Source organism: Capricornis sumatraensis, chromosome 2, assembly GCF_032405125.1.
Source record: "Capricornis sumatraensis isolate serow.1 chromosome 2, serow.2, whole genome shotgun sequence".
Taxonomy (NCBI): Eukaryota; Metazoa; Chordata; class Mammalia; order Artiodactyla; family Bovidae; genus Capricornis; species Capricornis sumatraensis.
This window is the reverse complement of record NC_091070.1, coordinates 48,444,556-48,456,868: the sequence shown is the minus strand read 5'-3', so window position 1 is coordinate 48,456,868 and position 12,313 is coordinate 48,444,556. Positions and strand designations below refer to the sequence as shown.

The following is a 12,313-nucleotide window of genomic DNA, read 5'->3' as shown; positions in this document are numbered from 1 at the left end:
GAGATAAATATTGCTGGGTCAACATTCACAAATCAGTCAATGTGATACAACACAAACTGAAGGATAAAAATCATGATTATCTCAGTAGCTACAGGAAAAGCATTTGATAGAAATCAACATTATTTATGGTGAAAAAAACTCAATAAAGCAACTGTAAAGGAAATGTACCTCAACATAACAGAAGCCATATACAACAAGCCCACAACCAATGTCATACTCAAAAGCTGCCCACTCTTGCCACTTTTATTCACCATAGTACTGGGAGTCTTAGCCCTTGCAAGTAGGTAAGAAAAAGAAATAAAAGGCTAAAGAGTCCAACAAAAAACAATTAGAACTAATAAACTGAGTAATGTTGCAGGGTTCAAATGAATACACAAAAATCTTTTGCATTTCTACACACTGTCAGGGCTTCCCTGGTGGTTTAGTGGTAAAGAATCTGTCAGCCAGTGCAGGAGACACAAGTTTGATACATGATCTGGGAAGATCCCATATGCCACAGAGCAGCTAAGCCTGTGCCCTGCAACTACTGAACCTGTGCTCCAGAGCCTGGGAGCCATAACTGCCGAAGCCCACATGCCCTAGAGCCCGTGCTCCACAACAGCAGAAGCCACTGAAGTGAGAAGCCTGTGCACCACAGCTAGAGAGTCGCCCCCACTCACTGCAACTGGAGAAAGCCAGTGCAGCAACAAAGACCCAGCACAGCCAGAAATAAATGAATAAAGTTATTGTGTTTTTTAAAAAAGCTATCAGCAAAATTAAGAAAACAATCCCATTTACAGTTGTATCAAAAAAAATTTTTTAGGATTACATTTAACCACCAGTGTTCAGGACCTGTACACTGAAAACTATAAGACATCAAGGAAAGCAATTGAAGAAAACAAAAATAAATGGAAAGATAGTTTGTCCTCATGGGTTGGAAGAATTAATAGTGTTAAATGTCTGTACTGATCAAAGCAGTCCACAGATTAAATACAGTTCCAATCAAAATTCAAATATCATTTTTCATAGAAACAGAACAAGGAATTCTAAAATTTGTGTGGGACCAAAAAAGACCTTAAGCAGCCAAAGCAATCATGAGAAAGAAGAACAAACCTTCAGGCATCATATATACCCCCTGATTTCGAACTCTATTCTGTAACAACAATATGGTATTGGCATGAAAACATATAGTTGAATGAAGCTGAATAGAGAGCCCAGAAATAAACCCACACATATATGGTCAATTAATTTACAACAAAGAAGCCAAAATTATGCAGTGGGATAAGGACAGTCTCTTCAATAAATAATGTTGGGGAAACTGAAGAGCCTCATGCAGAAGAATGAAACTGGGATTTTATACCACACGAAAAATTTCCTCAAACTTGATTAAAGGCTTGAACACAAGACCTAAAATCATGAACTCCTAGAAGAAAAGATAGGTAGCAAGACCTACTTCTGTTTTTTTTCTCCCCAATGTATATATGTACCACATCTTTTAATTAATCAATTTTTTATTGAAGGATAATTGCTTTACAGAATTTTGTTTTTTCTGTCAAACCTCAATATGAATCAGCCATAGGTATACATATATCCCTTTCCTTTTGAACCTCCCTCCCGTCTCCCTCCCCATGCCACCCCTCTGGGTTGATACAGAGCCCCTGTTTGAGTTTCCTGAGCCATGCAGCAAATTCCTGTTGGCTATCTATTTTACATATGGTAATGTAAGTTTCCATGTTATTCTTTCCATATATCTCACCCTCTCCTCCTCTCTCCCCATGTCCGTAAGTCTATTCTCTCTGTTTCTCCATTGCTGCCCTGTAGATAAATACTAGAGTACCATTTTTCTAGATTCCATATATATGCGTTAGAATATGTTATTTATCTTTCTGACTCACTTCACTCTGTATAATAGGTTCTACATTTATCCACCTCATTAGAACTGACTCAAATATGTTCCTTTTTATGGCTGAGTAATATTCCATTGTGTATATGTATCACAACTTCTTTATCCATTCATCTGTTGATGGACACCTAGATTGCTTCCATGTTCTAGCTATTGTAAATAGTGCTGCAATGAACAATGGGTTACATGTGTCTTTTTCAATTTTGGCTTCCTCAGGGTATATGCCTAGGAGTGGGATTGCTGGGTCATATGGTGGTTTTATTCCTAGTTTTAATTTTAAAGAATCTCCATACTGTCTTCCATAGTAGCTGTATCAATTTACATTCCCTCCAACAGTGCAAGGACATTCCAACAGTGCAAGAGCATTCCCTTTTCTCCACACCCTCTCCAGAATTTATTGTTTGTAGACTTTTTAATGATGGCCATTCTGACTGGTGTGAGGTGATATCTCATTGTAGTTTTGATTTGCATTTCTCTAATAATGAGTGATGCTGAGCATCTTTTCATGTGTTTGTTAGCCATCTGTATGTCTTCTTTGGAGAAATGTCTGTTTAGGTCTTTTTCCCACTTTTTGATTGGGTTGTTTTTCTGGTATTGAGTTCTATGAGCTGCTTGTATATTTTGGAAATTAACCCTTTGTCAATTGTTTCATTTGCTATTATTTTCTCCCATTCTGAGGGTGTCTTTTCACCTGGCTTATAGTTTCCTTTGCTGTGCAAAAGCTTTTAAGTTTAATCAGGTCTCACTTGTTTACTTTTGTTTTTATTTCTGTTACTCTAGAAGGTGGGTCATAGAGGATCTTGCTTTGATTTATGTCATAGAGTGTTCTGCCTATGTTTTCGTCTAAGAGTTTTATAGTTTCTGGTCTTACATTTAGGTCTTTAATCCATTTTGAGTTTATCTTTGTGTATGTGTTAGAAAGTGTTCTAATTTCATTCTTTTACATGTAGCTGTCCAGTTTTCCCAGCACCATTTATTGAAGAGGTTGTCTTTGCCTCATTGTATATTCTTTATTACTTTGTCAAAAATAAGGTACCCATAGGTGCATGGGTTTATTTCTGGGCTTTCTATCTTGTTCCATTGGTCTATATTTCTGTTTTTGTGCCAGTACCATACTGTCTTGATGACTAGCTTTGTAGTATAATATGAAGTCAAGAAGGTTGATTCCTCCAGCTCCATTCTTCTTTCTCAAGACTGCTTTGGCTATTCAGGGTCTTTTGTGTTTCCATATGAATTGTGAAATTTTTTGTTCTAGCTTTGTGAAAAATGCCATTGGTAACTTGATAGAGGTTACTTTGAATCTATAGATTGCATTTGGTCGCATAGTCCTTTGCACAATATTGATTCTTCCTGCTCAAGAACATGGAATATCTCTCCATCTATTCATGTCATCTTTGATTTCTTTCATGTCTTATAATTTTCTGTGTACAGTTCTTTTGTCTCCTTAGGTAAGTTTATTCCTAGATATTTAATTCTTTTTGTTGCAATGGTGAATGGGATTGATTCCTTAATTTCTCTTTCTGATTTTTCATTGTTAGTATATAGAAATGCAAGTGATTTCTGTGTATCCTGAATCACTTGTGTGTACAAGTGATTTTGTATCCTGCAACTTTGCTAAATTCACTGATTAGCTCTAGTAATTTTCTGATACTATCTTTAGGGTTTTCTATGTACAGTATCATGTCATCTTCAAACAGTGAGAGCTTTACTTCTTCTTTTCCAATCAGGATTTATTTCTTTTTCCTCTCTGATTGCTGTAGCTAGAACTTCCAGAATTATGTTGAATAATAGTGGTGAAAGTGGACACCCTTGTTTTGTTCCTGATCTTAGCGGGAATGCTTTCAGTTTTTCACCATTGAGAATAATGCTTGCTGTAGGCTTATCATATACAGCCTTTACTATGTTGAGGTAGGTTCCTTCTCTGCCCATTTTTTTAAGAGTTTTAATCAAATGGGTGCTGAATTTTGTAAAAAGCTTTTTCTACATCTACTGAGATTATCATATGGTTTTTATCTTTCAATTTGTTAATATGGTATGTCACATTGATTGATTTGCATATATTGAAGAATCCTTGCATTCCTGGAATAAACCCATCTTGGTCATGGTGTATGAGCTTTTTGATGTGTTGCTGAATTCTGTTTGCTAAAATTTTGTTGGGAATTTTTGCATCTATGTTCATCAGTGATATTGGCCTGTGGTTTTCTTTTATTGTGTTGTCTTTGTCTGGTTTTGTATCAGGGTGATGGAGGCCTTGTAGAATGAGTTTGGAAGTGTTCGTTCCTCTGCAGTTTTTTGAAAGAGTTTTAGAAGGATAGGCATTAGCTCTTCTCTAAATGATTGATAAAATTCTCCTGTGAAGCCATCTGGTCCTGAGCTTTTGTTTTTGGGGAGATTTTTGATCACAGCTTCAATTTGAGTGTTTATAATTGGGTTGTTCATAATTTCTGTGTCTTCCTGGTTCAGTCTTAGAGGATTAAACTTTTCTAATAATCTGTCCATTTCTTCCAGGTTATACATTTTATTGCCATATAATTGTCCATAATATGCTAAGTCACTTCAGTCGTGTCCAACTCTGTGCGACCCCATAGACGGCAGCCCACCAGGCTCCCCCGTCCCTGGGATTCTCCAGGCAAGAACACTGGAGTGGGTTATTGTTCATAATAGTCTCTTATAATCCTTTGTATTTCTGCGTTGTCTGTCGTAACCTCCCCTTTTTCATTTTTAATTTTGTTGCGTTGATTCTTCTCCCTTTTTTTCTTGATGAGTCTGGCTAAAGGTTTGTCAACTTTGTTTATCTTCTCAAAGACCAGCTTTTAGTTTTATTAATCTTTACTATTGTTCCTTTCATTTATTTTTCATTTATTTCTGTCAGATCTTTGATTTCCTTTTTGATACCTTCAATAATCTGTTGGTTATTTAGAAATGTGTTGTTTAATCTCCACGTGTTTGTGTTTCTTACAGGGTTTTTTTTGTTGTTGTTGTAATTGATATCTAGTCTCATAATGTTGTGGTCGATATGATTTAAGTTTTCTTAAATTTACTGAGGTTTGATTTGTGTCCCAAAATGTATCCTGGAGAATGTTCCATGTGCACTTGAGAAGAAGATGTATTCTTCTGCATTTGGATAAGACCCACTTCTTGAATTGGGTCTTGGCAATGATTTTTTTAATCTGACAGCAAAGATAGAATTTTTATTTTTTTTATTTTTATTTTTTTTTAATTTTTTTTTAAGATAGAATTTTTAAAAATCAAAGATAAACAAATAGAACTGCATTAAAACTATCAGCCAAATAAAAAGGCAACCTAGTGAGTTGCAAGTCATATATCTGTTAAGGGGTTAATATTCAAAGTGTATAAAAAATCATTCAACTCAACAAAAATAATTTGAGTTTTCAATTGGGTAGAAGATATAAATAGACATTTTCCAAAAGAGACATCAAGATGAAAACAAGAGGTATATGAAAAGATGCTCAGCATCACTAATCATCAGGGAAATGCAAATCAAAACCACAATGAACTATCACCTCACACCTGTCAGAGTGACTGTTATCAAAAAGACAACAAATTACAAGCATTGGTGAGGATGTCAAGAAAATTGAACCCTTGTGTGCTGTTGGCAGGAATATAAATTGGTGCAGCCACTATGAAAAACAGTGTGGAGGGTCTTGAGAAATTAAAAACAGAACTACCATGTGATCCAGCAGTTCTGCTTCTGGCTGTATATCTGAAAAATGAAAACACTAACTTGAAAATATATGCAGTGCCATGTTCACTGCAGCACTGTTTATAAAAGCCAAGATAAGGAAACAACCTAAGCATCCATCAGTGAGTGAATGGATAAAGACATTGTGCATATACACAGCGGAATATTACTCAGCCTTAAGAAAGAATGAAGTCTTGGCATTTGCAGCAACATGGATGGGCCTTAAGAGCATTATGCTAAGTGACAGAGAAAGACAGAAACAATGTGATCTCTCATACATGTTGCAACTAAAAATTCTTTTTAAAAAAGCTAACAAATAGAGATAATTTATTGTTGGTTGCGAAAAGGATGTTAGTAAAGGCTGGGAAAGATGAGTAAAGCAGGTCCAAGGGTTTTTTACAAAAAGAAAAGCATTTTGAAATCACACATTAAGTCAGAAGTCGATGTCTTGAATTTGTAGGAGTCCATAACCCAATTAGAACTTTTGGTACACAAATTGAAAGCATGTTCTAATGAAGAAAAGCAGCTGGACTTTATACCATTTCATAAACATGTAATGGTATTTTCCTTTATTTTCTACATAATAATATACAGATTATCCTTTCATCAATCTTTTATAGGTAGAAATGTGTCATTGCAATGAGACAGCTTAATTGCACTCTAGGGGCTACTGTCACCACCCTCATTAACTGGCATTTAGGCAGTAGTGGCTCAGCTGGTAAAGAATCCACCTACAGTGCAGGAAACATGGCTTCAATTGCTGGGTTGGGAAGATTCCCTGGAGAAGGGAAAGGCTACCTACTCCACTACTCTGGCCTGGAGAATTCTTTGCAACCCCATGGACTATACAGTCCAGAATTCTCTAGGCCAGAATACTGGAGTGGATGGCTTTTCCCTTCTCCAGGGGATCTTCCCAACCCAGGGACTGAACCCAGGTCTCCCACATTGCTTTACCAGCTGAACCACAAGGGAAGCCTGAGAATGTTGGAGTGGGTAGCCTATCCCTTCTCCAGGGGATCTTCCTGACCCAGAAATCGAGCAGGGGTCTCCTGCATTGCAGGCAGATTCTTTACCAACTGAGCTGTTAGGGAAACTTGTTGGGGTGGGATTAAATGAAGTAACATGTATGAAGCAGTCCAAAAATGTCTAAGTATTGTTATGTATCCTATGACTGTATTTTGCCACAAGTATTTTATGATTTTCATTTATATTTTTGTACCTTTAAACAATGTTTGCTGTTAACTTACATAGTTTATTTGTAAATGGTATGAATAAACTTTAAAGATAGACTTGCTGCTGAAGATTTTGAGTAAAGCATACTTCAAAAATAAAACAGTAAAACAAAAAGAAAAATCTGATTTCAAGAATGGCGTTAGACTGTTAGTTATCCTGTAAAAAGCACATTCTCTGTGCATTCCCCTTTTTTTGAGTCCTATAAATATAATCTGATGCTGAGTTAGGTGTTAATTGACACCATATCTTGCTTGATTAAACTGCAGTTAAAGTTATGAAGCAGGAAAACAAGATATAAACTAACCAAGATCTTGACGTGGCCTGGAATGACCTATGGTGTGTTATATAGCCCTGGTTTCAAAATTGTGAATAAGTAGGATAGCCTATAAATGGCTCAGACAGCAAAGAATCTGCCTGTAATGCAGGAGATCCGGGTTTGATCCCTAGGTTGGGGGGAACCCCTGGAGAAGGGAATGGCTACCCAGCCCAGGATTCTTGCTGGGAGAATTCCATGGACAGAGGAGCTGATAAATATTTAATTATTGATACATTAAAGAGTCATTGAATATCTGGAACTTCTCAGTAGGGAAGAGGCTATAATAATGAATTTTTTTTTCTTTGGTAATTAGAACCACTGAAGATTGGTTAGACCACCTCACAATCTAGAGCTCTCTCTCTCAGGCAAAGTGCTCAGATACCCATTTGAGGATAGCCATTTCCATACCTGGCAGGAAGTTGAACTATACAACCTTCTGAACTCATTTCACAAAGAAATTGATGACCTGTTCAGGTGTTGTTATTGTTACTTTCAAACTGAGGCACTCTGTTTTCTCTTTGACGTGTAAGATTTCAAAGTGTAGAGTGCTGGGTCATAAGTAGTTTTATTCCCAACATTGCCTTCTGTTTGATTCAGGAGGTATAATTTGAGCTGTTAATATGTCTCCAAGGTACATTTTACATTTATCTGCTAAAGAATATTTTAAAGGTAAGTTCATTATTTTAAAAATTTATTCTCCCAATGAATTCCCCTCTTTTAGTGGCATAAATAAGAGTCAAAAACCAGATGAAACTGGATGGTCATATTCTAAAATCATTCTGAAATCAGGATTAATTCAATTTGACAAGCAAATTTTGCATCGGTCGTCCTGACACTTAGTTTTGCCAACCTTCTGCCTACCCCTTCTGCCAAAGTAAAGAACTTTAGTGTACTAATGCAGTGGGGGAAAAAACCCGTCAAAACCTCAGTCACAGAAGGAGGATAGAATGGATATTATATCTCTCATTAGACTCATTGCTTTCTCTTTATATGATTGCAGGTTTTTTAGGGCCACCTGCCAGTGCTGTTATAGGAGCCAGTGGGCACTGTTTTGTTTTGTTTTGGTTTTTGCTTCATTTGCACATTGCTTCAGCGTGTTACTTTAAGGTTTCTTGTCATTTTAAATATGACATACTTATAAGTCATATTTAAAATCATATCAAGTTATATGTCATATTAAGGTCTAATGTGACTCTTCAGTCTTGTTCCTTGTTCTAAGAATACAGTGGTGAACCAAATAGACATGGTCACTGCCCTGGTTGAACTTATAGTCTAATGGAGGAGACAAACAACAAATAAATTAGCTGTTACATAATTGGAAGCTAGGAGAATAAAAGATACAAAGTACACAGATAAGGAAGATGGTGAGGGCATGGCAGGAGAGCGCTGCTTTGGATAGGGAAGACAGAAGAGACCCTTTCAAAATCATACCAGTCTGGAACTTGAAGGGTAAGAAAATATTCCAGGTAGAAGAAACAAGTATCAAGGCCCTAAGTTGTAAAAGAGCTCATTAATTTTCTTTCTGTGCTCGTTTAACTTGCTAGTGAAATGGTTATGATTTGATGCAGTTCATTTATTTAAATTGTCAGTTCCACTAAAGAGTCATTGCTTCACTTTGCACTTTAAACCTTGGCCCCTGAACCACTTGGAGTATCACATTCAGTCTCAGCTTGAATATGATGTTAATATTCTTTATAGAGGGAATTCGCAGTACACATCAGCTCCTTTCCCTTCTCCCTGCTCTCCAGCATTGTTGAAAATGCATCTGCTAGGCACCTCCACTCCTTCCCCTCAGCCCCACCCACAACAGGAGTGTGCGGTGCTTGGTGCTGCAACAGGGAGGGTACAATCAAAGAAAACACCAGTCTTCAGACCTACGCATTCTCTTTGTTGAGGTTTCCATCCTTCTCCTGAAAGTGAAGAAAGTGAAGTTGCTCAGTCATGCCCGACTCTTCACCACCCCATGGACAGTAGCCTGCACCAAGCTCCTCCGTCCATGGGATTTTCCAGGCAAGAATACTGGAGTGGGTTGCCATTTCCTTCTCCAGGGAATCTTCCTGACCCAGGGATCGAACCCAGGTCTCCCGCATTATAGACAGACGCTTTACCGTCTGAGCCACCACCGGGGGCCTGTGTTAAACCCAAAGGGCATCTTTCTCCTGAGTGTCTACCAATTTGACTTCCAAGTTCAGATCACTTCAAAGATGTTACCAGCATAATCAACCATCCACTACAAGAACTCAAAGTCCCAGTTACCACTATATGCTGCCCATTCTAGTGGATTTTCTTGTTTATCCTAAACCTCTCTCCTTGGATCTCTACCACCTGACTTCTTCATCAAGAAGCTATATTGGTTGATTCTGAAATGAGGAGTGAACAGGGAGATTTGACTGAGTTATTGTGCAATTCCTCTGACTTCTTCTTTGGTATGCCTCAGGTAGTGGTTCTCCCAAAGGCCAACAGGAAATGGCCTTTTCCTGCTGCTGAACTGGTGAAGGAGGAATTGGTCTTCTACCTAGGACTGGCAGCTGTAGAGAAGGACAGAGTACCTGATTCTAGTAGTAGTTAAGACTTGGCTTGTTTCCCTGGTCCCACTTGAAGTTACTGCCTTATTAATTACTTTTTTCGTGGCATTAATAGGGGTGGTAGGGATGAGAACACCGTGCCTTCATTTTTTCCTTTACTGGTAAAATGAGAGTTGGTATAGACAATCCCTGAGGTTCCTTTAGTCATAATATAGCATGTGTGTCATCTAAACCATGTAGTAGTCTGGTCTCTGTCTGACACCCATAATGTCTACATTGGAAATTACTCCAGTATATGAGCTTGAGACATATGTGGAAACAGAGAGCCCGACTGGTTGAGTGTTAGTTTCTGCTGTTAAAAGCAGTAACACTGCATGCCCTGAGGATGAAACAAACTAACTAAGCCTGAGTTAGTCTTTAAAGAAGGATGAGCATGTATCAGTGAAAATCGTAGTGAATGACTTGAAGATGTGTTTCTTCACCTTGTCATAAGGGTCAGATTTGACTGAAATGACACTGTGCTAATGTGATTCTGAGTTCTGTTGCTCTCTAAATTGATCCCTTCTTCTCTTGCAGGAGCTATTGTGACAATCTTGGTTACCATCCATTAAGCGCTGCTGACTTCGGGAAGATTATGAAAAATGTCTTTCCAAACATGAAGGCACGTCGTCTGGGCACAAGAGGCAAATCTAAATATCCTTTACCAGTTTAATTTTCAGTGATCTCTTCAAGTTCTCACTTATTACTGAACATCTGCTGTTGTAGTTCAACTAGCAACTATATTTAGAAATAAATTTAAACCAACAAATATAAACAACCCAAAAGTACTTAGAATAATTGTAAATGTTATTCTCCCAGCTATTTATCACACTGCAAGAGAAATAACAAATGGTGGTTATTAGGATTGTGATAGATCTCACCTTACTCTGTCACTGTAATGTGTCCTTAATGGTTTGCTCTTCTTTTCCTCAGTAATGAGGATTATTAAGGTACACCATAGGACAGCACTTGAAAATTATATCAATAAAAGTGGGAAAAGATGTTAGCTTATCATCTTTCCTTCCTCTACCTTAGAAACATAGGGCTCGTCCTGGTGATATACACAACGTTCAAAAAATTTTCTTGTGGAACTTGGCCTGCAGGATTAGTGTTATCTTTAAACTGTTTTTCATCCAGTCATCTAAAGGCTGTTTTAAAATTAAACCAGGGCATAGAAAAGGCCCATAGGAGCTAACAGAAGTAAGGAAATTAAAATTAAGACTTTATTATAAAGTTCTTCCTACCCTTGGAAGAAGATTGTCACATGGAGGGTTAGAAATCCTATTAGAAATACATCATTTCTCTCTGCTTAGCTGTTGGCCTCTTTCAAAGCTGAAAATTCTTCCATGGAGGAGATGAGAAGGGGAAGGGGAGAGGCTGCTTTTCTAAAATGACTCCAGGCAGGTGTTCTCTAGCTACGAGTTGCACAACCTAGTCTTGTGTCCTGAGTGCAAACAAAAATGTCTTGGTGTGTCATTGGCATGTTACAGGTGATAATCCTGTGTGTTTCAGTGGAAAAAGAGAAGTGAAAAGGTTAAAGCCCTTGTGACACTCTTAAGAGTTGTTTTTGTCCCTGTGCCCTGGCTAGAGTTTCCCTTCTCTCTGCCAGGTTTCCATCTGGATATTCCTTTCCTTCTGACCTGTTTGTCACTGGTGGCTGGCACAGCTTATTAGGAACATTTATTCATAAAATTTATACCAGATGAGAATCATTTTGTTTCCTTTAAGATGGTAATATTCTATAAGAACTGTTGCAGTTTCAAAAGAGTAAAGGTATCTTGAGTTTCTAATATTAAAGTCTCTTCCTGAAGAACTCAGAAAGTAGATGATGTCTCAGGCCGATTTTATTCTCATTTCATATATGGTTGCTTTCCAAGTGCCAACTATATAAACAGTTCATTTAATGTAGAGTACTTTAGACCTTGACCATTTATTACATATTGCTACAGTGGACTAAGAAAAAAAGCTTTTGTTCATATGCCAACACTGCCCAATCTTGATTTTCACAAAACTGGAGATGGGGTAAGAATTTCTGCCTTTTATTTTTAATAAATAAAATTGTACCTTATTATCAACATCAAAATGCATACTGCGTAGTCTCATTTGGATAAACAAACAACAATCATGTGTTTGGACTATTCAGTCCATGGAATTCTCCAGGTCAGAATACTAGAATGGGTAACCTGTTCCCTTCTCCAGGGCATCTTCCCAACCCTGGAATTGAACCCAGGTCTCCTACACTGCAGGTGGATTCTTTACCAGCTGAGCCACCAGGGAATCCCAAGTAAAATTGTACCTTATTATCAACATTGAAATGCATACTACATAGTCTCATTTGGATTAAACCAGGGACCAGAAACTGCGCCTTTTACTAAATAAATGAGCCAAAAAACTCAGCAATGGCTGGACACTGTTAGCGTACATTGCTTATTTCACATGCTCTTGAAATTAGGGGAAAAAAAGATGGATCTAAAGTTACTGATCTGTAGATATATTCATGGTATATATTGTCAAATGGAAAATTTGAGCTACAGAGTAATGTGTATAGAATGAAAGTTTTCAGAAGAGAAAATATAATTCATGGCATAGTTTGTTTTCTTGATGTTAGAAAAGGC

At 37.5% G+C, this 12,313-nt stretch overlaps 1 protein-coding gene across 2 annotated transcripts in view; it reads left to right on the top strand.

The window, feature by feature from the left end:
- RFX7 (regulatory factor X7) overlaps positions 1-12,313 on the top strand; it is a 145,267-nt gene that overhangs the window by 118,040 nt on the left and 14,914 nt on the right. For both annotated transcript variants that reach the window (XM_068966494.1, XM_068966493.1), the window contains 2 exons: positions 10,236-10,352; positions 11,636-11,720. In XM_068966494.1, coding sequence (XP_068822595.1) covers positions 10,236-10,352; positions 11,636-11,720 — 202 coding nt within the window. The remainder of the gene's footprint in view (positions 1-10,235; positions 10,353-11,635; positions 11,721-12,313) is intronic.